General features: G+C 42.0%; 1 protein-coding gene across 1 annotated transcript in view; it reads right to left on the reverse strand.

Moving 5' to 3' along the window:
- The window catches only part of LOC142197895 (putative cation-transporting ATPase 13A4), a 72,273-nt gene that overhangs the window by 24,133 nt on the left and 20,148 nt on the right, over nt 1–27,992 (reverse strand). Inside the window, exons 8-18 of the mRNA XM_075268566.1 lie at nt 27,880–27,952; nt 24,450–24,581; nt 19,620–19,790; nt 18,007–18,164; nt 13,586–13,774; nt 9,174–9,235; nt 8,572–8,722; nt 6,707–6,796; nt 5,519–5,675; nt 3,477–3,594; nt 3,215–3,339 (exon numbers count right to left, since the gene is read on the reverse strand). Of these exons, the coding sequence (XP_075124667.1) occupies nt 3,215–3,339; nt 3,477–3,594; nt 5,519–5,675; nt 6,707–6,796; nt 8,572–8,722; nt 9,174–9,235; nt 13,586–13,774; nt 18,007–18,164; nt 19,620–19,790; nt 24,450–24,581; nt 27,880–27,952 (1,426 nt within the window). The remainder of the gene's footprint in view (nt 1–3,214; nt 3,340–3,476; nt 3,595–5,518; nt 5,676–6,706; nt 6,797–8,571; nt 8,723–9,173; nt 9,236–13,585; nt 13,775–18,006; nt 18,165–19,619; nt 19,791–24,449; nt 24,582–27,879; nt 27,953–27,992) is intronic.

A 27,992-nucleotide genomic window follows, 5' to 3' on the forward strand; every position in this document is an offset into this window, starting at 1 on the left:
CACCATCTGCAGCAAGATGATGCTGCAGCTCTTTGGAGGTGGTCTGTGGATTTTCCTTGACTGTTCTCACCATTCTTCTTCTCTGCCTTTCTGATATTTTTCTTGGCCTGCCACTTCTGGGCTTAACAAGAACTGTCCCTGTGGTCTTCCATTTCCTTACTATGTTCCTCACAGTGGAAACTGACAGGTTAAATCTCTGAGACAACTTTTTGTATCCTTCCCCTGAACAACTATGTTGAACAATCTTTGTTTTCAGATCATTTGAGAGTTGTTTTGAGTAGCCCATGATGCCACTCTTCAGAGGAGATTCAAATAGGAGATCAACTTGCAATTGGCCACCTTAAATACCTTTTCTTATGATTGGATACATCTGGCTATGAAGTTCAAAGCTCACTGAGGTTACAAAACCAATTTTGTGCTTCAGTAAGTCAGTAAAAAGTAGTTAGGGGAATTCAAATCAATAAAATGATAAGGGTGCCCATACTTTTGCACCGGTCAAATTTTGGTTTAATGCATATTGCACATTTTCTGTTAGTACAATAAACCTCATTTCAATCCTGAAATATTACTGTGTCCATCAGTTATTAGATATATCAAACTGAAATGGCTGTTGCAAACACCAAAATATTTAGAACAAAAAATGATTAAGATTAATAGGGGTGCCCAAACTTTTTCATAGGACTGTATATGGTCAAACTATTGATTTAAGTTTTTTCTTTTGTTTTTGTTTTTTTAAAGGTAGTAACTAGAGATGAGCGAACAGTGTTCTATCGAACACATGTTCGATCGGATATCAGGGTGTTCGCCATGTTCGAATCGAATCGAACACCGCGTGGTAAAGTGTGCCAAAATTCGATTCCCCTCCCACCTTCCCTGGCGCCTTTTTTGCACCAATAACAGCGCAGTGGAGGTGGGACAGGAACTACGACACTGGGGGCATTGAAAAAAATTGGAAAAAGTCATTGGCTGCCGAAATCAGGTGACCTCCATTTTAGACGAATAGTGGATTTCAAATCCGGGTCATATGAGAATGTGAACTTTGTGACTATGAGACAGGGATAGCTGTACAGGCAGGGATAGCTAGGGATAACCTTTATTTAGGGGGGAATGTTATTAAAAATAACTTTTTGGGGCTCTATCGGGTGTGTAATTGTGATTTTTGTGAGAAACTTTTTCCCATAGGGATGCATTGGCCAGCGCTGATTGGCCGAATTCCGTACTCTGGCCAATCAGTGCTGGCCAATGCATTCTATTAGCTTGATGAAGCAGAGTGTGCACAAGGGTTCAAGCGCACCCTCGGCTCTGATGTAGCAGAGCTGAGGCTGCACAAGGGTTCAAGCGCACCCTCGGCTCTGATGTAGGAGAGCTGAGGGTGCACTTGAACCCTTGTGCACCCTCGGCTCTGCTACATCAGAGCCGAGGGTGCGCTTGAACCCTTGTGCACACTCTGCTTCATCAAGCTAATAGAATGCATTGGCCAGCGCTGATTGGCCAATGCATTCTATTAGCCCGATGAAGTAGAGCTGAATGTGTGTGCTAAGCACACACATTCAGCTCTACTTCATCGGGCTAATAGAATGCATTGGCCAGCGCTGATTGGCCAGAGTACGGAATTCGACCAATCAGCGCTGGCTCTGCTGGAGGAGGCGGAGTCTAAGATCGCTCCACACCAGTCTCCATTCAGGTCCGACCTTAGACTCCGCCTCCTCCAGCAGAGCCAGCGCTGATTGGCCGAATTCTGTACTCTGGCCAATCAGCACTGGCTAATGCATTGTATTGGCGTGATGAAGCAGTGCTGAATGTGTGTGCTTAGCACACACATTCAGCTCTACTTCATCGGGCTAATAGAATGCATTGGCCAGCGCTGATTGGCCAGAGTACGGAATTCGGCCAATCAGCGCTGGCTCTGCTGGAGGAGGCGGAGTCTAAGATCGCTCCACACCAGTCTCCATTCAGGTCCGACCTTAGACTCCGCCTCCTCCAGCAGAGCCAGCGCTGATTGGCCGAATTCCGTACTCTGGCCAATCAGCACTGGCTAATGCATTGTATTGGCGTGATGAAGCAGTGCTGAATGTGTGTGCTTAACACACACAATTCAGCTCTACTTCATCGGGCTAATAGAATGCATTGGCCAATCAGCGCTGGCCAATGCATTCTATTAGCGTGAACTGAGTTTGCACAGGGGTTCTAGTGCACCCTCGGCTCTGCTACATCAGATTGCTACATCTGATGTAGCAGTGCCGAGTGTGCATCAGATGTGTAGTTGAGCAAAACTGACTCAGCACTGCTAAGTCTCTGCATTCGCATAGGAATGCATTGGCCAGCCTTCGGCCAATCAGCGCTGGCTCTGCCGGAGGAGGCGGAGTCTAAGGTCGGACCTGAATGGAGACTGGTGTGGAGCGATCTTAGACTCCGCCTCCTCCAGCAGAGCCAGCGCTGATTGGTCGAGTTCTGTACTCTGGCCAATCAGCACTGGCCAATGCATTTCTATGGGGAAAAGTTAGCTTGCGAAATTCGCAAACTGACAGGGATTTCCATGAAATAAAGTGACTTTTATGCCCCCAGACATGCTTCCCCTGCTGTCCCAGTGTCATTCCAGGGTGTTGGTATCATTTCCTGGGGTGTCATAGTGGACTTGGTGACCCTCCAGACACGAATTTGGGTTTCCCCCTTAACGAGTTTATGTTCCCCATAGACTATAATGGGGTTCGAAACCCATTCGAACACTCGAACAGTGAGCGGCTGTTCGAATCGAATTTCGAACCTCGAACATTTTAGTGTTCGCTCATCTCTAGTAGTAACCATTTAATATTAATGTTCTATATTTAACAGTGGCCAACAATTTCGGATCACACACACCAATCAGCTGGTTAGAGAGGCCACAGTGCTAACAGGCACAGTGAAGTCTATTCTATAATGCTTGCACCTGGTTCTACACGTAACTCTGTCCTACCAGGCTTCTACAGAATGTACAACACTGTGCCTGGTAAATGAAGTGCACAGTATGACTATGAAGGCCACGATTGGTGGCTGTGCTTGGAGTCGGAGCCCAAGTCCTAGACATCCCCTTTAAATTATCCCAGTTTTCAGTAAATTAGACACCTTATCGTATTTGTTTCTTCCACTGAGAACCAATTCCTATACATTATACTTATTAGAAAAGTTAGTATTTGGGTAATTTTTCTTTAACTAGTAGGCAATGCATGATATTTACCTGTAATCATAACCGTCCGTATTAATGCACTGTTCATCTCTGTTAAAACTGGAATGGTTTCTGGTTTTAATCGATTTTCAAGTATCAGTAGACCTAGAAATGTAAGGTTTGATTCCACCTCCTCCCTAGATAAATTGAGTTTGATTATGTGACATGATTAGGAATATATATTAATTTAAAGCATTTTATAGGTAAATGCCAAAGAATCCTGAAAAAGCTAAAATGCTCATCTGTCATTTTTGTATTCATATAACATACTTACCTTGTGTAACTTTCTATAGTCATATCTTTTATATATTGTACTGTTTTATATGCTAGGCCGATCACTCTGAAACCCTGGAGTGTGTATAACTGAAGTTCACTGGAAAAATTTTCAGGGACTGGGAAGAGAAACATATTATAATTCCTAATATTTTTAATAATTTCCTGGCACATATTACAGTTTTTTTTTTACAATGTAATATTATATATGTATAATATAATACTTAGATTTAGCAGGCTTATTCTCATAGTCTATTTTGGAAAAACACAACTTGACAGATCACCCTGCTTGTTGCACAATGGCAGATTATGCTGCTATGTGGGCACTAAATGACTATGCTACATAGTTTATAAACTTCAAAAAAAAAAAAAAAGTTATAGGTCCATTAAGTTCAACCTATAATCTTTGCTGATTCAGAGGAAATCAAGGGTGATAATTTCCTAATATCAGGGGAAAAATTCTTTCCTCAATTAATATGTAGGAATAAATGCCTGGATCAACCTCTCATCTCTTTAAAGGGATTCTACCATTAAAAATCTTTTTTCTGTGGCTAACACGTCGGAATAGCCTTTAGAAAGGCTATTCGTCTCTTACCTTTAGATGGGATCTCCGCTGCGCCGTTCCTTAGTAATACTGGTTTTTACCGGTATGTAAATTAGTTCTCTGGCAGTGATGGGGGCGGGCCCCAGTGCTGAAAATGCGATGAAGGCGTCCCCACCGCTGCCTGAGAACAGGATCCTGCGCCGCCTCTATCTTCTGCTGGATCTTCCCCTTCTTTCTTCGTCTTTCTTCGGCGGCTTCACCTCTGTCGGCTCTGACACTAGTAGAACCGACTGCGCATGCGTGGCTATAGTTCCGAGGCCGCAATTTGTGTGCATGCGCAGTCGGCTCTATTAGTGTCTCAGTGGCAGAGCCAACTGCGCAGGTGTCAGAAGAAAGACGAAGAAAGAAGGGGAGGATCCAGCAGAAGATAGAGGCGGTGCAGGATCCTGTTCTCGGGCAGCGGTGGGGACGCCCTCATCGCATTTTCAGTGCTGGGGCCCGCCCACATCGCTGCCAGAGAACTAATTTACATACCGGTAAAAACCGGTATTACTAAGGAACGGAGTGGCGGAGATCCCATCTAAAGGTAAGAGACGAATATCCTTTCCAAAGGCTATTCCGACGTGTTAGCCACAGAAAAAAGATTTTTAATGGTAGAATCCCTTTAAATTTAATTCCCATAATTTATAACAAAAGTATCCTAACAGAACACATTCAAAATTAATTGTTTTATTATTGTTAATGCCATTATTTTTATTAGATAAGCATCTAGTCCTTTTATGTTCTATAAATTAACACCTAGCCCTTTTAAATTACGACAAAGTGGGAGAGATTAACTAAGCAAGATGCTCAATTCATGCCGAAAAACTATCAAACATGCTTTGTGTCACATGTATCAAATGTTTTAGACACTGTTACTACACGTATGTCCCCTGGTCCTTTGTACAGTTTTTGGAAACAACTTACCCATATTCTAGTTATTTTGGACTGACCACGCATATATTTTCGCAAATAAATCCAATCAACTCTAAGGTATATTTTAACAAGTTAAAGAGGACCTTTCGCCACCTCGACCAACTTCAATTCTTTGCACCCTTTAATAGAATCCTCTTTGCTAATTCAGAAGCACTCGTCATTCCTGGGTAATCTGTACTGATAGTACTGTTACTGTTTCGGCACCAAATATACTAATTAGAGTCTCTACTGTCATGTGGGTGGTTCTAATCTGGAGCAGAAAACCAGGGACTGCCCACCTGACAGAGAGTGTAGTTAGTACATTGGATTCTGAAACTAACAAATGATTGTTTAGGAACGGTGTGTGCTAGAGAAAACATTTCAACCATGCCAGAATCAGTAGAGTGTAACTATTGTGTAGATGCACAAAAAGCCCACATTTTCTAGCCTATGTTTATAAGAGAAACTTTACAACCCACCGAATAACTGACACCCTATGAATATCCCCCAATCTCCTCTATATCAAATCAAATATTATGCATTACCTGACTCAGGAGTGCAATAGTTTGTTACCATTTCAGGTGCTCCCTTCATGAAAACCATGTGCTCTTCACTTCCTATAGCTTGGGATATAACAGACATACGCTGGAGGCTTGAGGAAAATGGAAATTGTTGTAGTATGATAAGTCCATCCACTGTAGTCTACAAACAGTCCAGTCATAGGAAAATAACAGAAAAGTTTAGAAATGTAGTTTGAAGGCATATGCATATACATATGTGCAAAAGGGTAACAATGTTTTCAACTTTTGACTTTCAGGCTCCATATCTCATCATCCACTACGGCTTCGAATGTGAGACTACCATCATTTTATACATAATCACCTTGGCTATCACATATATAAATTCGACTCTCCACTATTTAGCATATGATTAGTTACGAAGATTCTTGTTATGTAACTACATTATTTTGCTCCTGGTGTTGGAAAAATCTTTTTCTTCTTGTATACTACAAATTACAACCTGCTTTCAAATTGTGTGTTAGGTTCATTTACAAGCAAAAGGTTGCTGGTTCAAATTGAGGACCAGCCATGAAGAAGATTTCCCAAGAACAGAGGAACAGCAACATTCAGCTCATTGATAGGGGTATCTTGGCTAAGAAAATTGTCTAATCGTCTAATTGCATCATGCGAGTTCCATGATAGTTAGAAAAATACGAATTTAACCCTGTCCATCCATGCAAAAGCTAAGATATGGATATTCAGGAAAAATACTGGAGTCGACAAGTTGGCTCATCACAAGGTCTATTAGTTCTGGTGAGACTGACACAGCAGTAGAGGTGGCTCATATGCTTCATAATAGGGAAATCACACATATCCATGCAAGCACTTTATGCGCTTTACACAAGTCTAAAGTGGTTGCCTGAAAAAGGTGAAGTCCAAGGATGCGCCCCCCACTAAAAGTCTGTCAGATCTGCAAAATGTCTTTGAGCAGGTTGTAGAGACTTGTCTATCAGTCAATGATCTCTCATCAAGAGGTTCACTACTTAAAAGTAACCTCTGAGAGCATTTTAATAGAGTAGTAGGGAAATCACTTTTATGCCTTCTTGTAGCAAGACCAGATCACACTTGTGATCATTTATCATATATGCTGGAGACATAGCTGCATATCATCACAATCCATTCTCGACTATTTCTATTATTGTTTTGCATACATAAATGGTTTAATATACTTACTGCAGTAGAATGAATTCCAGGCTTTACAACAAGATGGTGTTTTCTTGGCATGTTTTCATTATTGTCCACTTGATAGGATTGGTCAATTTCCTATAAAATAATTCAATAAAATGTTTCATGCATGCAAATGTATGTAACAAAAATGTTAACAATCTAAGACAGCTCTATAGCAACCAGCAGAAATTAGAATATTATAACAGGTGTGCAGATGCACATGCTTCTAGAGAACTGACTCAGTGTTATCTGTGTGTTTACATAGAGAGATAATCAGTTCAGCTAATTGCAAACTGCAAGATAACTGTAGATAACAGTGAGAGCAGTGAGTGATGTCACTTGTCCTGTCCTATCACACAGGTCCAGCACTATGGAAACTGTGTAAGCAATAGGAGGAATAATTTCACATAGCAAGAAAACAAAGCAGCATTTCAAAAGCAATATATTTAAGAAAAGTCTTCAATTTACATAATCTACCAGTGTAGATAGGATCCTTGAGATGGGACAACCCCTTTAAAGCCAGTGAGAAAGTTGGGTGGCTATGGGCCTCCTAGGAGTCTTGGGACTCAGCAGAAGCACAAAAAGATCCTATAATAATCCACTACTGTCTGCAGGCCTAGCATTGGCTCAGCAGTCAGTGCTAGAAAAAAGAAGTCACACTGTGGTCATAAGACTTTTTGAAGAAGATGAAAGCTGCATAAGGATACATACAGTGAGTAGAAATCTACTACTACTGTCAACATCATGAGTCAAGAAAAAAATAACCACTCTTTTCATAGAATTTACATTTACTGTGATGTAATGTATATTAAAGAGGACCTTTCATCAGATTGGGCACAGGCAGTTCTATATACTGCTGGAAAGCTGACAGTGTGCTGAATTCAGTGCACTGTCAGCTTTCCCGATCTGTGCCCCGGGTAAAGCACTATCGGTCCCGGTACCGTAGCGCTTTACAGTCAGAAGGGTGTTTCTGACAGTCAGTCAGAAACGTCCTTCTCCACAGCAGCGCCTATCGCGCTGTACCGTGTGAGCGGGGAGGAACACCTCCCTCTGCTCACACAGTACTCCTCCATAGACGAGTATTATCAGGAGGGGAGGAGGGGTTCCTCCCCACTCACACTATACAGCGCTATAGGCGCTGCTGTGGAGAAGGACGTACCTGATGTACCTGGTGTAAATCATGATTGAAATCCATATTGATCTCAATTAAATTGATACTGTAACGTGAAGTTCTCAATGCAAAATCTGTAATGGGGCTGTAACTTATCTATAATACATGTTGTAACTTCTTATGTTATACAGAGAAATTTGGGCCCCTTAAGGTTCCAGGGCACGGTAGTGATTGCTACTTCTACCCCCCCCCCCCCTTTCTATAGCTATGGCTCTTATTAGAGGGATCCAACCTTTTCAAATCTCAAAGATCCTGGAAATGAAAGTACTGTGACATGAGTGGAGAGCTGCATTTCCGTCACAGTATTCTCCTGACCAGCCTAATGGCCAGGATCACTTCTACGGAGGAAAAACAAACAAGGGGACACTACTCTACTCCAGTGGCCCTTTCACTGTTAGGATTACTGTGGGTTGAAGGTGCCAGATGTAGGACTCCCACCAATCATGCATTTGTACTATATCCTAATAATATTAAATACTATCACTTTATTAGAAGGCAACTCCCCCCTGAGATTTATCTTGGTCTATACAAAAGTTTTATTTTGTAGTTGTAAATGTTCCTATGTGTAGTCGGCCTCTCTGTTAGAAGCATGCTGCATTTTAAATCTTATCAAAATGCTTACACATTTATTATGACACTTTCATGGTAAGAAATACTTTAGATAGCTGTATGTTGTTTCCCCATTAGATGGCAGCATTACCCAGTTTGTGCCTTCAAACATCTTAAGGTCCATAGGATCACCCTGTATTTTTCCGTCCAAAATAATCAACGAGTGGCAACATGTCATTGCTGCTAGAAGTGGACACCAGGATAAGTTATTTCCATTTGTAAACATATGAACTTTCTGAAATCTAAAAGAAACAAAATGAATCAGAAAAACTCTGCATTAGATGCAAGGAAAGGTGTAAGTACCAGTTCCCAGTCATCTGTGATACAGGCTTGTCTGCATGTTTGTAATATTAGCTGCATGGTTCTCTCCTCTTCACTTACCCACTGATCCAGCATGGATTCCTCTGTGGCCCATATCTGTCCGCAGCGTAATTTTTACCACAAAGTGGGCATGGGGTTTGCTTTGCTCTGACTGTTAAACCCCGCAATTTTTTTCTAGCCTAAATCTTTCTAGTTGTGGGAGAACGCTTCCCTCCCACTAAGCTGTGTCCCCATCTTAGCAATATGTTAGAAAATGCTAAACGTTAGACACTTTTTCCACAAAAGACAATTGCTACACAATTTTTGTACATAAGTTTTACTGCCAGATTTACCTATAAATAAGTAATATACAATAGAAAGTAAAATGATTACCTGCTATCAATTGATGGTACGACCCCCCATAAATCAAGGCCATCTTCAGTTAAAGTACCTGTCTGAAAAAAGCAATAACACAATGTTAAAGGGTTGGTACAGCTTTATATACTACTAGCTGGTACCCGTGACTTCGTCTGCGGTGATTATAGAAGTGGGTATATACAGGCGCGGGTAAGGTTTTCGTAGTGTGTATAAGGTATGGGATATGAAATGTAACTTTGTATCTTGTTTTTGCTCTAATTCAGAGAATACGTGAGACTTTTGTGTTGAAGTTACTTTGTATTTGAGCTGCTATACGGTGTTGTGAGAAACTTTACATAGTGTCTTTGGGACAGAGGTATTTCAAGTTAATATACATCGATATACCACATTGTATGATTTGTTATTTTCTGCCAGTAGTGTGTTGACATTTTTTTGTTTGTAAAAGTTGCCATATTCTGGCAGCAGTCACTTTTTTATTTGTCTGTGTCGGCAGATGTCTTTTTTTGCGGGGCCGGGTGTAGTTTTTAGTTGTTGCATTTTCGGGAAATGCTATTGGTTTGATCACTTTTGATTGATATTTGTATGATAATGAAAATAGTGAAAAAACAGCGGTTTTGGACTTTTCAGTATGTTTGCTGCTACGGCGTTAAGCGTCCAGGAAAAATATTTGTATAGCTTTGTAGAGCGGGCGATTTCGGACACAGCTTACCTAACATGTATGTGTTTCACAGTATTTAACTACTTTTATATGTGTTCTAGGGAAAGGGGGGGGGGGGATTTGAATTTGTAATACTTTTTATTTTGTATTTTTTTTATTCCCTTTTTTTTGTTTTTGTTTTTGCATTTATTAGACCGCCTAGGGGTATTGACATGGGTGGGCGGTGTCGCGGATTGTCAGAGCGGTGGGGGTCGGCAAACATGGCTGCTCCGGAGCGTTAAAGAGAGCCTCCTGGAGTATCGTTAAGGTGAGGGACAAAGTGGTAAAGTATATGTATATGTGATTGTGTGGGGTTAGGGGCTAGGCTGCAGAGGGCAATATGAATTTTGGGGCTTGCTATGGTCCAAAGTGTGTGAGATTGCAGAGATGGTGGTGTGAGTTTGGGTTTTGTGGGGGTCCTGGCACAAACGTATGTGCGCTATTGTGACGAAAAGTAGCCTATTGCGCAATCGAGTGTAGTGACTATGTTTGTAGAAAATTTCAGCCAAATCGGTGGAGCGGGTTTTGCGTGATTGAGGAACAAACATCTGAACATCCAAACATCCAAACACACAAACTCACAAACCCACAAACTCACAAACTTTCACATTTATAATATTACTAGCTGGTACCCGCGACTTCGTCTGCGGTGATTGTAGAAGTGGGTATATACAGGCGCGGGTAAGGTTTTCGTAGTGTGTATAAGGTGTGGGATATGAAATGTAACTTTGTATCTTGTTTTTGCTGTAATTCAGAGAATACGTGAGACTTTTGTGTTGAAGTTAATTTGTATTTGAGCTGCTATATATACGGTGTTGTGAGAAACTTTACACAGTGACTTTTGGACAGAGGTATTTGAAGTTAACCCTTTCCCGCCGATGGCATTTTTTGATTTTCGTTTTTGACTCCCCTCCTTCTAAACCCCATAACTTTTTTATTTCTCCGCTCCCAGAGCCATATGAGGTCTTAATTTTTGCGGGACAAATTTTTCTTCATGATGCCACCATTAATTATTCTATATAATGTACTGGGAAGCAGGGAAAAAATCTAAATGGGGTGGATTTCAAGAAAAAATGCATTTCTGCGACTTTCTTACGGGCTTTGGTTTTACAGCGTTCACTGTGCAACGAAAATGACATGTCCCCTGTATTCTGTGTTTCATTACGATTCCGGGGATACCAAATTTATATGGTTTTAGTTACATTTTGACCCCTTAAAAACAAATCCAAAACTGTTAAAAAAATTTTTTTTTGAAAAGTCACCATATTCCAACAGCCGTAACTTTTTTTATACGTGCGTGTACAGGGATGTATAGGGCGTCTTTTTTTGCGGGACTGGGTGAACTATGTAGTTCTACCATTTTCGGGAAATGTTATTGCTTTGATCACTTTTTATTCAAATTTTTATCAGAATCAAAACAGTGAAAAACGGCGGTTTGGCACTTTTGACCATTTTTCCCGCTACGGCGTTTACCGAACAGGAAAAATATTTGTATACCTTTGTAGAGCGGGCGATTTTGGACGCGGGGATACCTAACATGTATGTGTTTCACAGATTTTAACTACTTTTATATGTGTTCTAGGGAAAGGGGGGTGATTTGAATTTTTAATCTGTTTTTTTTGTTTTTAATATTTTTTTTACTTTTTTTAAACTTTTTTTTTTGCATTTATTAGACCGCCTAGGGGTATTGACATGGGTGGGCGGTGTTGCGGATTGTCAGAGCAGTGGGAGTTGGCAAACATGGCTGCTCCAGAGCGTTAAAGAGAGCCTCCTGGAATATCGTTAAAGTGAGGGGTAAAGTGGTAAAGTCTATGTATATGAGATTGTGTGGGGTTAAGGGCGAGGCTGTAGAGGGCAATATGAATTTTGTGGCTTGCTATGGTCCAAAGTGTGTTAGATTGCAGAGATGGTGGTGTGAGTTTGGGGTTTGTGGGGGTCCTGGGAAAAACGTATGTGCGCTATTGTGACGAAAAGTAGCCTATTGCGCAATGGGGTGTATTAACTATGTTTGTGGAAAATTTCAGCCAAATCGGTCGAGCGGGTTTTGCGTGATTGACTAACAAACATCCGAACACACAAACCCACAAACATCCAAACTCACAAACTTTCACATTTATAATATTAATAGGATTTATTTATTATTATTATTATTATTATTATTATTATTATTATTATTATTATTATTATTATATTAATAGGATAGGTGACAGCTTGTATCTTGGTGTCTATTCTTTACAACCATCAGATATGAGCTGAGTATATTTTTGTTCATTGTTCATTTTATTCGCACAGAAATCTTGTAAATGGCTAATACAACTGGGCAAGATTTTAAAGGCAAAGTATTGTCTATATCTCTACTAAGTAAAACTGGATATAGATTCACACTATTTTTTGTATTTAGTTTCTATTTTCCAAACATGATTAATAGTAGAAACCGTCTTGCCCAAGCTGCCAATAACAACATTCAAACATGTTTTACAGCATTGACATAGACCTTAGAAAAGGGTGGCATGCGCTCCATTATTACCACAGACAATACATGTACGCAAAATGCAAACACAGCCTTAGGCTAAGGCCCTACTTGGCGGAAACGCAGCAAAAAAAAAAAAAAAACGCATCGTAAAAAAACGCAGAGAAAATGCTGCATTTTCTGTCGCGGAAAAAAACGCACATGTACATGTGTTTTTCATTGCGTTTTTCAGTTTTGTGCTGCAGAAATTCATAAGAGTTTTCTGTTGAGTTTTCATCGCGTTTTTGCTCAAGTTTCTCATGTGCAATGAAGGTAATTGAAAGGCTATGTTTAAAGTCCTAAGGAATTATGGTCCTCTGCTATATAGGCAAGGGCCCCACGTGACGGATAAGCCGCGATTTGGCCACAGCGGAAACGCCATGGGAAAAATCACGGCGTTTTACAGTACTTGCAAAGTGGATGGGATTCATGAAAATCCCATGCCCACTTTGCAGAAATAATCGGTCGTTCCGGCCAGTGGGGCCTTAGCTTCAACCAAGCAAAACAGTGAGGTTTTGTCTGTGGATTTTGATGCTTTTCTGAGTTTATCATGTTGTGTTTTTGCTGCGGTTTTCACACTCTCCATAGAAATCTATGGAGGGAAAAACTCAGCATTTCCGCAACTATAATTGACATGTTGCGTTTTTCAAAAATACAAACATTTTTGAAAAACACAGCTTTTCCGCAGCGTTTTTCACCTCCTTCAGATCTACGGGTCTCTACAGGTCTTAGAAACATGAATGATTACAGAGAATGCTGAGGCCTGAGACTGGGCCTCAGTTGTCACGTCTGTGTCATGATGCATAATGACCCTGACAAACCCAAACGACGCTGAGGCCCAACCACAGGCCTCACCGGTCTCTGCCATCATTCTATACCAGGGAGAGGCCCACAGAGAGACACCAGAGTCCAGAAGAAGTGAGTAACAAAGTTTTTTACGTTTAATTACCTCCCCTAAGCTCCTCCCATTATACTCTGGGGGGTCTGAAGACACCCCAGAGTACAATAATAATAGTTCCATTTTGGACGTGTCAGTTAAAACAAAACTTCTGGCAAACTTTGCAAGACAAATCTTACAGGGTTCGCACAATAAATACTCAGTGTGCCCCCCTCAGGGACTCTGCAATCTTCAGTCTGAAACTCTATACTCCTCTCGCCTCATGGCATAGGCAGCCCTAGATATGGACAGAGGTTGACCTTAATGGGACAAATGCCACTTACCTTATCAAAACAAACCAGGTTTATTCTTCCACAAACATTGATCCTCTCAGTACTGATACAAAATATATTTTTCTTCTTAAGTCGTTTCTGAGCATACATTATAGCTGTAGCTACAGCAGCAGGAAGCACTGGAGGTATTGCAACAGTGACCGCCACCAATGATTTGACAATAACATCTCGAGCTGTTCCCTTGAATATTAACCATGGGACATTGTTAGATTGTATATAGTAATAAAATTTCAAAAATATTAAATTGAATGATTTGCATGCAATAATGTTATGACAAAGATGGGGTGAAAAACAAAGCAACTTTTTAAATTTTTCATCAAAATAATATTAAAGCATAAGGTAGTAGGGCAGGTTCACATCTGCGCCCGGTCTCCGGTTTAGCCAATCTGGATGGTTTCCATCTTCTGCCCCAAGAAACTGGACAGGGGACAGAAACCCAGTGGTCAGTTTTCAAATCCATTCACTTAAATGGGTTTGAAAAGTGACCGCCCGTGTGCGTTTTCTGCCTGTCTACGGTGAAACCGTTTTTTTAGCTGGACACAAAGTCGGACTTGCAGGACTTTGTATTCGGTTAAAAAAAACTGTTTTGGCGCGGACAACACGGGCTGTCACTTTGCAAACCCATTCAAGAGAATGGGTTTGCAAAGTGACAGCCCGTCACTTACCAGCAGAGTTTTAGGCCCTTTAACTTAGTTCAGCCTTGCACCAGCAGAGTTTTTTGCCATTTGGGTGAGTTGAGCCTTGCACCAGCGGAGTGTTAGCCCCTTTAAAATTCTTAGCCCCTAAAACAGTGGTTCCAGAACCATCACTCTCATTGTGTTGGATTGATGCAGTGGATTGGACTGAGGACCCAGACATTGACCTTGATTTTGATTGTGAAATTGATAACATTTTGACATCAGGTCCTGGGGGTAACTTTTATTTAGAGGACCGCAAAGGTGGAGAATTGGCTGCAACTACTACTAGCAGTAATGGTCCTCTAATATCAGACTCTACATTACCTCTACAGGGTTCTGATCAGGCGTTAATAGTCCAAACAACATGCTCCAGTACTTTAGATGTACTGTAGATCAGAAACCACTTTCCCTTCTGGCACCAGATTTAACCAAGCTTCACTATCATCATCCTGCTGAGATGGAGCCACTAAAGGAAACCTTGCCTTCAAAGGCATGTTCTGGAGCTGCGACTGAGCCAAATCTAAACACAGAGTCCTTTGGAACTGAACAAAATTCACCAACAGTGTTTTTGGCCCTTAAGGCTGTATTCACATAGAGTAACGCCAGGCGTTTTTTGTGTGCTTTTTGCATATAGCGCCGCGTTAACGCCGCGCTATTTTGCGGTGGCGTTGCCCGGCGTTAACGCGGCGTATACGCGGCGTTAACGCGGTGCTACGGGGCGTTAACGCGGCGCTATGTGCAAAAAAACACACAAAAAACGCCTGGCGTTACTCTGTGTGAATACAGCCTTAGGGTGCATTCACACGATGTAACGTGCAGCGTGATCTGGTATGTATACGGCGTGTCAGAGTTCGCGCGCCGTAAAAGCTCCCATTCATTTCACTGGGAGATAGGATCGTATACGCCGCGTTATTTTGCGGCCGTGATTTTGCGGCCTGGATACCCAGGCCTTCCATCACCAGATGGCAGCTGGGGCACCTCCCTATGCTGGGCCTAGCTGTTACTACTTCTCTTGGTGTGCTGTCCCCACCTTGCGCCTGCACGTGCCCCATAACATCAGTCGGGCCCAGAGTTCTGCACTTTGCTGCACTTGACCACCGACGCATTGACAAGCGCCTGTAGTCAGGGATGCTGCTTATCTTTAATGACAGGCTGGGTAAATGTAGTGGAGTCTGGGCCCGGGGTGCAAACTGGGGTGGCCTATCTCCTCTCCCAGCCCAAAATTCATGGTAGGGTTTCTCTGAAAGCCTACTCCTGCGCTGCAACCTCGACCCCAACTACGAGCTGGAAACACTGTAACACTGGCGTGGGGAGATGTCAGAAGGCCGTGCTGAAGCTCATCAGCTTGGGGGACAACAGCACACTGCCTCCGAGGTGAGGAATGACATGCAGGATGATATGGCAATATGGTTTTCCCCACTGCACCTGGGCCCAGGCATGTTTGCATATGTGATAATGGCCGGAACCTGGTAGCAGATCTGGAGCTTGCCAGTCTCAAATATGATCCACACATGGCCCATGTTTTCAACTTGTTGGTGCAAAGGTTCTTTGAAACCTACACCATTGTGCCTGATATACTGGTCAAAGTGCGGCCATTTTCTTAAGTGAGAAGTAGCCTCTGCTAGGCTGAAAACATTCAGAACACACTCCTGTCCTGGCTTAGGAGAGTGTGGGCGTCTCCCCACCCAGTACCCGCCAACACTCTCCTAACCCGCCCACACTCTCCTAACCTAGGAGGCAGTGAGGCGAAGAAGAACGAGAACACTGGGCACCGGACCAGACATCTCTGCAAGTAAGTGGACACCAGGGGGGACTAAGTAGCCAGAGGATTAAAAAAAAATCCTCTGGCTACTTAGTGATTTAAGAAAATCACTACACAGCATGGATTCCAACAATTAAAGCGTTCAATTGTTAGATTCCATGCTGTATAGTGAATAGGATTGTTTTTAAAATCCGATCTCCGATTAGTAAAAAAAATCCCATTGACTTTCATTGGGATTGAAATTGGGATCGAGATCGGGTTTGAATGAAAAATGATCGGAAATCGGATTTCAAAATCGATCCTGAAAAGTCAAGATCGGCTCAACCCTATTAAAAACAGGCTTGACCATACATGGCCTGAGTGAATGAATGGCTGTCTCCCACTTAACTTCGGGGGGTAGACCCTTAAAAATTGGATTGAGCTGATGTAGCCTGATTGAATTGCTGTCTCCCACTTAGCTTTGGGGGGTAGACCCTTAAAAATTGGATTCAGCGTACATGGCCTGACTGAATTTCTGTGTCTCCCAGGTAGGTTTTGGGGGTACACACCGTGAAAAACTGGTTTGAGCATACATAGCCTGACTGAATTTCGGTGTCTCCCACCTAGGTTTTGGGGGTACACACCTTGGATATCTGGATTGAGTGTACATAGCCGGACCTAATTGCTCTGTATCCCTGTTTTGGGGTTACACACTGCCTGAAAAGCTGGTTTGCACGTATATATAGCAAGAACTAACTGCTCTGTATTCCTGCTATTTTGTGGTGGGGACACCCCTAAGAAAATCTGGTTTGCACGTATATAGCCGGTTCTAACTGCTCTATATTCCTGCTATTTTGTGGGGGGACACCCCTAACAAAGGCTGGTTTGAACGTATATAGCAAGAAGTAACTGCTGTGGATTCCTGCAATTTTTTGGGGGGATACCCCTAATAAAATCTGTTTTTCACATATATAGCAAGAAGTAACTGCTGTGGATTCCTGCTATTTTTTGGGGGGACACCCCTAATAAAAGCTGTTTTTCACGTATATAGAAAGAAGTAACTGCTGTGGATTCCTGCTATTTTGTGGGGAGACACCCCTAATTAAAGCTGTTTTTCATGTATATAGCAAGAAGTAACTGCTGTGGATTCCTGCTATTTTTTTGGAGGGGACACCACAGAGAAAAGCTGTTTGTCACGTATATAGCAAGAAGTAACTGCTGTGGACTCCTGCTATTTTGTGGGGGACACCCCAGATAAAAGCTGTTTGTCACGTATATAGCAAGAAGTAACTGCTGTGGTTTCCTGCTATTTTTGGGGAGACACCCCTAATAAAAGCTGGTTTTCACGTATATAGCAAGAAGTAACTGCTGTGGTTTCCTGCTATTTTGTGGGGGACACCCCAAAGAAAAGCTGTTTGTCACATATATAGCAAGAAGTAACTGCTGTGGATTCCTGCTATTTTGTGGGGGGACACCCCTAACAAAAGCTGCTGTGCACGTATATAGCAACAAGTAACTGTTCTGTATCCCTGTTTTCCACCGTCCGTGGAAAGCTGGACTCCTGTCCCTGCAGTGTATAGCTTTGAGAAGAGCTGTTGTTGTTCTTCTGTTTTTCCCTGCCTATCTGAAGCTAATCACTATCTAGCCCTCAGCAGATATGTTTCTCTCCCTATCTCTGACCGCAAAAATGGCGAATATGGCAGCAGCCGTTCTTATAAATGGGAGGTCACATGTTTTTGGCAGCCAATGGGTTTTTTCAATTTTTTTCACTGTCTCCGTTGTCGTAGTTCCTGCCCCACCTCCCCTGCATAGTTATTGGTGCAAAAAATGCGCCAGGGAAGGTGGGAGGGGACACTAATTTTTACTGTGTATGCTGCGTGGTATTCGATTGGGAACGAATATCTCGAAGGACTGATATTTGATCGAATACCTATTTGATTGAACGGTGTTCACTCATCTCTAATTATTATTTAATTTCATTTTTTAATACATACCCCTTTAACTGCAAATAACACAACAGAATATATAAATCCAATTACGGCTATAGCAACCAGGCACATCAGGAATCGAAATGCATCTTGGTACAACCTGAAATTCATAGGCTTGGGATACAGAATTGATCGTACCATATCTCCCTTTGCTGTGTTAAAACCTGAATGGAAAGAACAAGTGATGATCAAGTGTTCACATGCAAATCCCAGGAAAAGAAAATGTTCAGAAGAAAGTTAGAATACGTTTGCTAAATTTGTTATTTGGAACAAACAGAACTGATTTCTAAACTAAAAGCTTGTTGCACTTTACTAAACTGTTTTCTAAAGCTATTTCCACACACTGTACATCAATGATACACAATGCACTGGACACATGATAAATATGAAGGATTTGAGTCAAGAGTTTATTTCTGTGCAAAGGGATTGTCCATTTCAGACAAACTTATTTGTTAGAAAAGTCCCTCGACTGTAAGTTTGTAGAGGGGTGAAGATCAATCTCCTTATTTAGCAACCTTAGGTAGGTAACTATTGATGGCTATATACTGAAAAGAGGTTGGCAACCCCTGTTTGGTTACAGTGTACTCTGCATTATGTTCGTTGTACAGACCAATGCTTGATCAGGTATTCTAAATCCTGTGTAATCACTTGACCATGTAATGTGATGGCTACTGTTTGGTAGGTTCAAGTGAAGGGGCGGAACTGTAGTTATGTCTAAAAATTGTATCATGGAAGTTATTTTTTGGCACATCCCGGAAATTTGAGGTATACAGGTTGTTGGCTGGTTCTTTGTGACACGACTATACTGCACCACTAATCCTTTGGGGGTTATTACTATTTGATCACAGGGTGTCCTGTTCCTGGAACTCGTAGTATTTAGATATACAGTAATTGGTGTGGGAAACAAGACAGAAATCTGGACATTCCAGAACAAGATATTATTATTATTATTATTATTATTATTATTATTATTATTATTATTATTATTATTATATCACCATTAATTCCATGGTGCTTTACATTTGAGGGTTTACATACGGTACACAAAATATACAAAACAAATATAATAGTAGCAGTGACCGATTGGTACAATGAGATAGAGGGCCCTGCCTGCAATGGCTTAAAATCTATGAAGATATTCATTTCTGGCAAAAAGATGAGGGCCCTGGACTGGGTAGCACCCTTATTTTACTCAGAAGTTCCAAAAATAGTTTTGAGGATGTTATATGTAAATCAGGCAATCCATTTCATACAATCTTCCAGAAACATTCTATATGATACTGTTGGGGTTGATATTTATAGCAGTTCTCCACTTGTACAGTGCCATAGTAGAGGTAGCTGTTACACTTGGACAAGGAGTCTGACGTTACACCTTTTCATCTATATGTATTTTTGAAAATTTTTATCCCTATGAATAAGGCCAAGAGAGACAATACCAAGCCTCTACCTAGTAGATTGTGAGAAACAGATTGTTTAGCTGTACAGTAAAACTAAAAACCTTGGCAGTAAACACAGCCACATGTTTCAAGTCATGTATTGGCGACATCTGAGGTTTGGATTGGTGATAATGAACATGAACTACTTATATATTTACACACATTAGAAGACAATGTACCAACCAGTTTGCAGCACGACAGCAGTTACAGGTAAAGAGCCAGATGTCGTTGTCTGGATCACTTCAGTTCCACAGAATAGAACATGCCTTTTGTAGTCTTCTCCACTATGTAATTTCCAGGGCGTGGAGTTTACAACTTGATCAAGGGGTGTTTTAGTGACCGGAATACTTTCTCCTAAAGGAAGTCAATATATATGATTATAGCAACTTATAAGACCCCTTTTTCTAGATTATTGCATTAGTCATGTACTGATTTCCCGTGATACAGTAGACTTGCATTATATGTAGCCAATCTGTAAAGGGAAAACTGCAGAGAAGAGGGAGAGGGCAGACACTTGAGGTATGTCTCAGACTAGCTCAGACTCTTTGTAGACACTATCCAATCCCCAAAAGAATGTCCTAAAATGAGCTCTGCACGATAACTCAGAGGAGTAATGTAGCAGGGTGGTTACTTGGTAGAGAAATTATCACCCTTGGATTCACATTTATTATTATTAGTATAAGCATATTGAGATATAGTCAAACCTACTATAATTTGTCTAACATGTAAATGTATATGTAGCGCCCCACAGAGTGGGTCACTACAAATGTCATCTTATGTGATCTATACTGTGTACTGTGAAGGTATAGTGAGATCCAGTCAACCTGTTAGCATACACAAAGTTCCACAGCCATTATCTCTTTAAGAAAAGGGGTGGAGCTACAGACTGGAAGAGGGTCTCTCTCTTTTTCAGTTCCAGTTCAGAGGGTGCAGGAGTGTGTAGGAGAGAGGAGCAGGTGTGTGGAGGTGCAGGGTATGCTGCAGCCGCATGGTGTGATAGCACAGGAGGCCGGAGACCTGCAGAGGTGAGATGAGACCTTACAGGCACGGAGCTGCAGTTATAGGACCATCAATTCCTAACTAGTGTGAGAAACACTAAGAACATTGAGAGACTCACTGGATCGAGGCCTAGTGATTGCAAGATTCCTGGAGGCTCAGTAACATACAGAGTTGGGGTGAGTGTCTGCATCCAGCATCCCAAAGAACTCGTGTTACCTGCTGTCCAGAAGGGGGATCTACCCAGTTGTAATTAACCTCTGAGTTCCTGGAACCCAGGACCAGAGGAAATCTATTAGAGAGTTTGAGCAGCAATGGAAGGCTGAATCATACTAGTGGTAAAAGGGAAGACTGGCATCTCACTATACTGGAGCAAGGTGAATCCTCCTGTAACATCTGTTATCTCCTGCTGACTACAGAAGTAAACTGTAAGTGTTTGGTTAACCCCTGTCTGGACTGTATTCTTTCATCGATCCTCTGTTACTCCTCCTGGAAATCATCCCTTCCTCACCTATATCATCTGGCCCTGGGACCTGCCCTAGTTGGGGAGGGTATAACATCTGGCACTGCATCACCACCTATTCCCAGAGGCCCTATCTACAGTGCCCGGCTTCACCTCAAGCCGAAACCCCAACTGGCGTCACGACAAACTTTTATTTTTCTTTATTTTTCTTTAATCCATTTTTGCTTAAAACTCCCCTTTTTCAAGGCGCTGCCGCCCCCGGTGTCGGGCCTGCTCGCACCGTGAATCTACATAGGCCGAGCTGGGGCGACTCACCTTTTTGGTGTCACGAACAGGATAGCGAAAGTGCGCAAAACTTTTATTTTTGTTGAAAAAGACTGTTGCATTTTTCAAAATTTTCCCTCTTTCCAAAATAGCCACCAGCAGCAGTTGCATGATTCATGTTACACTGAGCCGCAGGGTTGGTGTCTTTTTCTTGCAAGCCACACTGAGTGCAGAACATGTGACATGCCTGTGCAAGAAGCAGTGAAAGATACAGATTGCATCATCCCCAATTGCTGTCTACCCCTGCCAACTGTAGAAGTCTCTGTAGCAGCCAGACCAGCATCCCCTGCAGTGATAAATCCTCAATCCATCCATCCATCCGGATCAACACTTCACAGTATCAAGTACGGTGAGTGTGGCCTTGCTGGGGTTAACAAGGGAAGGGGGGGGGGTGATGTATCAAGCAAATAGATCCTCATCTCCAGCCCCAGGCCCCTCTGATTCCCCCATAGACTCTAACCGTGGTCACAACCAAGTAACTATGGCACCTATATTACCGCTAACAATGCCGTACATTCCAGGTGCATCCTGGCTGCCCCAGTATACAGGCGAGTCCCATAGCCTCAGAGACTTTAAAGAAAAGCTGAGTAGCCTGTTTGACCTATACCCTATGACAGAGGAGCAAAAGGTCGCAATATTAATAAGTCAACTTGGTGGTGCAGCAGAAAGGGAAGTGAAATCCTGGCCATTGAGTGATAAAAGAACTGTAAAGGACATTTTTACCAAACTCAGGATCACTTTTGACACCCGCACCACAGCTGAGATAAAAATGCGGTTTTTCAGTTGTAAGCAAAAACCACAGGACACTGTGAGAGATTTTGCCCTTAATCTACAAGAAGCCTTATGGGCTATTAAACAAGTAGATCCAGAAAGTATTCAGGATGAGGACAGGATGCTAAAAGAACAGTTTGTAGAAGGCCTATTGTCAGAATCCGGTAAGGCCAAACTGCGCATGATGGCGCTGCAGAATCCTGATATGAGCTTTATTGAATTCAAGGACGGATCCATCCATATCCTGAGGGAACCTGTCTATCCATGCGGACAGACGGAGGAGCAACTCTCCATACGTTACAGGGACAATCAGTAAAGGTATACTAACCCAATATGTTTACAGATAGTTGTGTTGTATTTGTATATATTGAATTGAGTTTATGCAAAGTTAAAGGTTTAATTGCAGTGCCGACTCCCTAATGGATTGCACTAATAGGTGAGTCAGAAATATGAACTGTGCATTAATACTTACTCTCCTGAGCATGGCGTTACCAAGAGAGAATGGACTAAAGGAACTGTGCCAGTGTTTAACATGTTTAGTTTTTCAGGGTTCCTATCACAATAACTTTCTTGTGGGATTGAAACTTTTAGACTTGCATTTGTCTACCAACCTCTTCAAGTGCATGGAATGTAATTTATGCAGGTGCACCAACACTCTCGGGGGTTGGGGGATGTTTCAAATATGGCGGCCTGTCGGATAGGAGCCATCAAAACAGCCTGTGCAGTGAAGAATTTTGAATGTTCCAAAATACTCCGCAGCTGCACTCGGAGTTAAGGAGGTGGACTAAGCGGTTTGGGGCTGTAATCCGCAAGGAAAGCAACCGTGAATGTTGCTGGGTTGTAAGGAATACACAATCAGAGACTAACAGGTTACAGAAATTGTGTTTCCTTGAACGTTTTTGTGAAAGTTTAAATTGATCTTGAGTAAGTTGCACTTTTCTCCTTAGGGAATTTACTTACATATGAAGTTTACACTTGTATGTAATGTTCTTCAAACACTATGGTGTTCATGTTACCGTCTACCAACCCTCTTCTTAGTTCATCGGAAGGGTAGCCCGAGACGTGCTACTTTTAACAAGGGGGGAATGTAGCGCCCCACAGAGTGGGTCACTACAAATGTCATCTTATGTGATCTATACTGTGTACTGTGAAGGTATAGTGAGATCCAGTCAACCTGTTAGCATACACAAAGTTCCACAGCCATTATCTCTTTAAGAAAAGGGGTGGAGCTACAGACTGGAAGAGGGTCTCTCTCTTTTTCAGTTCCAGTTCAGAGGGTGCAGGAGTGTGTAGGAGAGAGGAGCAGGTGTGTGGAGGTGCAGGGTATGCTGCAGCCGCATGGTGTGATAGCACAGGAGGCCGGAGACCTGCAGAGGTGAGATGAGACCTTACAGGCACGGAGCTGCAGTTATAGGACCATCAATTCCTAACTAGTGTGAGAAACACTAAGAACATTGAGAGACTCACTGGATCGAGGCCTAGTGATTGCAAGATTCCTGGAGGCTCAGTAACATACAGAGTTGGGGTGAGTGTCTGCATCCAGCATCCCAAAGAACTCGCGTTACCTGCTGTCCAGAAGGGGGATCTACCCAGTTGTAATTAACCTCTGAGTTCCTGGAACCCAGGACCAGAGGAAATCTATTAGAGAGTTTGAGCAGCAATGGAAGGCTGAATCATACTAGTGGTAAAAGGGAAGACTGGCATCTCACTATACTGGAGCAAGGTGAATCCTCCTGTAACATCTGTTATCTCCTGCTGACTACAGAAGTAAACTGTAAGTGTTTGGTTAACCCCTGTCTGGACTGTATTCTTTCATCGATCCTCTGTTACTCCTCCTGGAAATCATCCCTTCCTCACCTATATCATCTGGCCCTGGGACCTGCCCTAGTTGGGGAGGGTATAACATCTGGCACTGCATCACCACCTATTCCCAGAGGCCCTATCTACAGTGCCCGGCTTCACCTCAAGCCGAAACCCCAACTGGCGTCACGACAAACTTTTATTTTTCTTTATTTTTCTTTAATCCATTTTTGCTTAAAACTCCCCTTTTTCAAGGCGCTGCCGCCCCCGGTGTCGGGCCTGCTCGCACCGTGAATCTACATAGGCCGAGCTGGGGCGACTCATATACTTAGTACACACTGCTCTACATCCGAATTTCTTAGATTTTCTTTATGTAGTGTTTTTTTTCTATGTTGGATTCCATACAAAAGCATTGCATTACATGTAGGAAAGATTATCTGTCACATGTGGCAAATGACAGACCGCCAGACAGTGGTGTTCAAATGGACACTATTCAATGGTGACAGGATAATGATGAAATGTTCTCTAAGTTATCCTAAGTACTTTTCAATGGAATTTTCTTATGGATTTTTATTTAAGGACCAGATTACTCACTTAACATATCTGTACAGAATTGCACAACAATCAGTACTTAGATGAAGGATAGCAATATAACTTACCTGTCAGCATGCCTTCATTCACTATACAGCTGCCCCTCAATAAAATACAGTCACAAGGAAGAAAAAACCTTTTTCCTGTGAGAACTATTAGATCTCCAGGGACCAAATGCCTAGATTCCATATCTTCATTACCTATAAAATCACAGTATAACAGGGTAAAGTCAAAGAATGGGTAAAAATTGCATTATGTGACAGTTTAAGCATGCTCTGCTGCCACCAAGCATCCCCCGCAGATGCTTCCCGGTCACCCCGGTCTCTACTTCCTGCTCCCATCACAGTCATTGGCTGAGATAGATCACTGCTGCAGCTGTGGGAATGGCTGAGTTGACATTTCCAGGCCAGAAGTGTAACATTGAGGCCCAATGCAAAATCTACACCCGACCCCCAACTACATGTAATATATTAGTAATACTGATCTCTTCATATTGGACCCCTAAGACTCATGGGTCTAGGTGCAACTACACGATCTGCATCTCCACAAGTTATGCCTCAAGTATTTTATAAGCATTGATAGCCCCATTGATATGATTGATCTTTGCTCACAATCTTAGGTTTTGTTAGGTTTCACATACTGCAGGATTATTTTTCTTCGAGTTAGCCATTAAAGATTTGCTTTGTTATGGAGATGTCACTATACACATCTCAAAAAACCTATTTTGGACATATATTGTATGTCCATTTATGTAAAAAAATAAATCCTTCCTGAATGCGTACAAATATTTTTCAGACTTGATCAATTAGTAAAACTTCATTCCTCGACAGCTTCCACTTCTAACACAGCTACATTCCTGTTCTGCTTTCAGTTTTAGCCTGTTTTGGCACAAACATCAATGCTATCTGTATGATCGTTTCCCCTGCAGACTCTTGGTTCTTTTCTGTCTCCCAATACAGTCTAGATTTATGTAAAACACACAAGGGGACAAAACCCTCCTGACGAAGCCGGGTGTCGCCGAAACGCCGTCGGGCGTTTCAACAAGTCCCATCTTCTGATGTACTGAGAGTCTCCTTCTGCTGAGTATCTCCCCCTGTGGCATTGCTGACATTTGGTCATGTCTCTACCAACGGGTATGCATTTACATTATCCTCTTAGCTGTATTTATTGACATGTGGTGGGAGTACGAATGCGGATATATATTTATCATTCTGGCTGGAATATCCTATCATCACTTCAGAGTATCTATTCTATATTGTGTATATTTTTGATAGAAATTATTATATCGGATATTCTATCCAGTTCTGCGATACTATATTCATATTATAGGATTTCTCTCAGTCATCATTAGTGGGAGGGTTAGGTGTCATACTGCCATCGATTGTGTGGGTTTTTTTGTCCCCTTGTGTGTTTTCCCTATCTTATACACTCACCGGCCACTTTATTAGGTACACCTGTCCAACTGCTCGTTAACACTTAATTTCTAATCAGCCAATCACATGGCGGCAACTCAGTGCATTTAGGCATGTAGACATGGTCAAGACAATCTCCTGCAGTTCAAACCGAGCATCAGTATGGGGAAGAAAGGTGATTTGAGTGCCTTTGAACGTGGCATGGTTGTTGGTGCCAGAAGGGCTGGTCTGAGTATTTCAGAAACTGCTGATCTACTGGGATTTTCACGCACAACCATCTCTAGGGTTTACAGAGAATGGTCCGAAAAAGAAAAAACATCCAGTGAGCGGCAGTTCTGTGGGCGGAAATGCGTTGTTGATGCCAGAGGTCAGAGGTGAATGGCCAGACTGGTTCGAGCTGATAGAAAGGCAACAGTGACTCAAATAGCCACCCGTTACAACCAAGGTAGCCAGAAGAGCATCTCTGAACGCACAGTACGTCCAACTTTGAGGCAGATGGGCTACAGCAGCAGAAGACCACACCGGGTGCCACTCCTTTCAGCTAAGAACAGGAAACTGAGGCTACAATTTGCACAAGCTCATCGAAATTGGACAATTGAAGATTGGAAAAACGTTGCCTGGTCTGATGAGTCTCGATTTCTGCTGTGACATTCGGATGGTAGGGTCAGAATTTGGCGTCAACAACATGAAAGCATGGATCCATCATGCTTTGTATCAACGGTTCAGGCTGGTGGTGGTGGTGTCATGGTGTGGGGAATATTTTCTTGGCACTCTTTGGGCCCCTTGGTACCAATTGAGCATCGTTGCAACGCCAAAGCCTACCTGAGTATTGTTGCTGACCATGTCCATCCCTTTATGACCACAATGTACCCAACATCTGATGGCTACTTTCAGCAGGATAATGCGCCATGTCATAAAGCTGGAATCATCTCAGACTGGTTTCTTGAACATGACAATGAGTTCACTGTACTCCAATGGCCTCCACAGTCACCAGATCTCAATCCAATACAGCATCTTTGGGATGTGGTGGAACGGGAGATTCGCATCATGGATGTGCAGCCGACAAATCTGCGGCAACTGTGTGATGCCATCATGTCAATATGGACCAAAATCTCTGAGGAATGCTTCCAGCACCTTGTTGAATCTATGCCACGAAGAATTGAGGCAGTTCTGAAGGCAAAAGGGGGTCCAACCCGTTACTAGCATGGTGTACCTAATAAAGTGGCCGGTGAGTGTATGTTGTTTATTGATGTTTATTAATTATGATTGTTAATAAATTGATTATTTTTTATATTCTGCGAGTCTTGAGTTGTTATGATATTCATGGTTGTTGTGGTTTCGGGACCGCTCCAATAATTTTGGTTTTGTTTTGGGTTTAATAGATTTATGTAAAAAGCAGCATCGCATCCATTGTTATAAAGGAGTTATAGAGACTCTACATCAATCAAATAGTATATCATTTGTAATGACGACTATTTAGAATGTTACTTATTATATTTAGAAAGCAATTGAACAGAAGTGTAATGTATTATAGCTTTTAGGAAGAGGGATCGTATCTGCCATTCTTTATCAATTAAGCAAACCAAAAATCATCCTGTTTTCCCACAATCACAACAAGTAATTCTCCAGGAATGCTATGCAGTATTTTAATACTATATAAACATTTGTAATTTGTAAAATTTCAAGGAGTATTAAAATTTTACCAAACAAGCCTTAGCGTGTACGTGTTACAAATGGGAAAAGCTTGCGTAAGACCTTGTAAGACAGCTCTGCCCAGCAGCTTCTGTCACCAAAAGAACACAAGGAGCAGGCATGTTCCTTTACGAAAAGAATGATCAGGCTTCCAAATACAGTAGATAGGCAGTTGTTCCAGCGGAAACTAGTGGCTTTGTCTAGCCCTAATTTTACATTTTCATTTCTTAAAAGTAAGCTTTGAAGTTTTTCTTTTATTTAATAACTGCAAACAGAGATATAGAATGCCATGATACATTTATTTTATTGTACAATGAAAGTACTATAAATGATATTTACTGTAGATAGTAACAGAACCTTACAATACAAGTAATGGATATTGGGAGAAACTTACCACCGTCACTAGTGTGCACAGTGATCACAGCGCTGTTATTGGATTCCACCAGTTTGTGCAGTTTTACAGATTGCTGTACAGGTTAAGTACATAGATAGTGTAAATTACTTTAT

Source organism: Leptodactylus fuscus, chromosome 3 (genome assembly GCF_031893055.1).
Source record: "Leptodactylus fuscus isolate aLepFus1 chromosome 3, aLepFus1.hap2, whole genome shotgun sequence".
Taxonomy (NCBI): Eukaryota; Metazoa; Chordata; class Amphibia; order Anura; family Leptodactylidae; genus Leptodactylus; species Leptodactylus fuscus.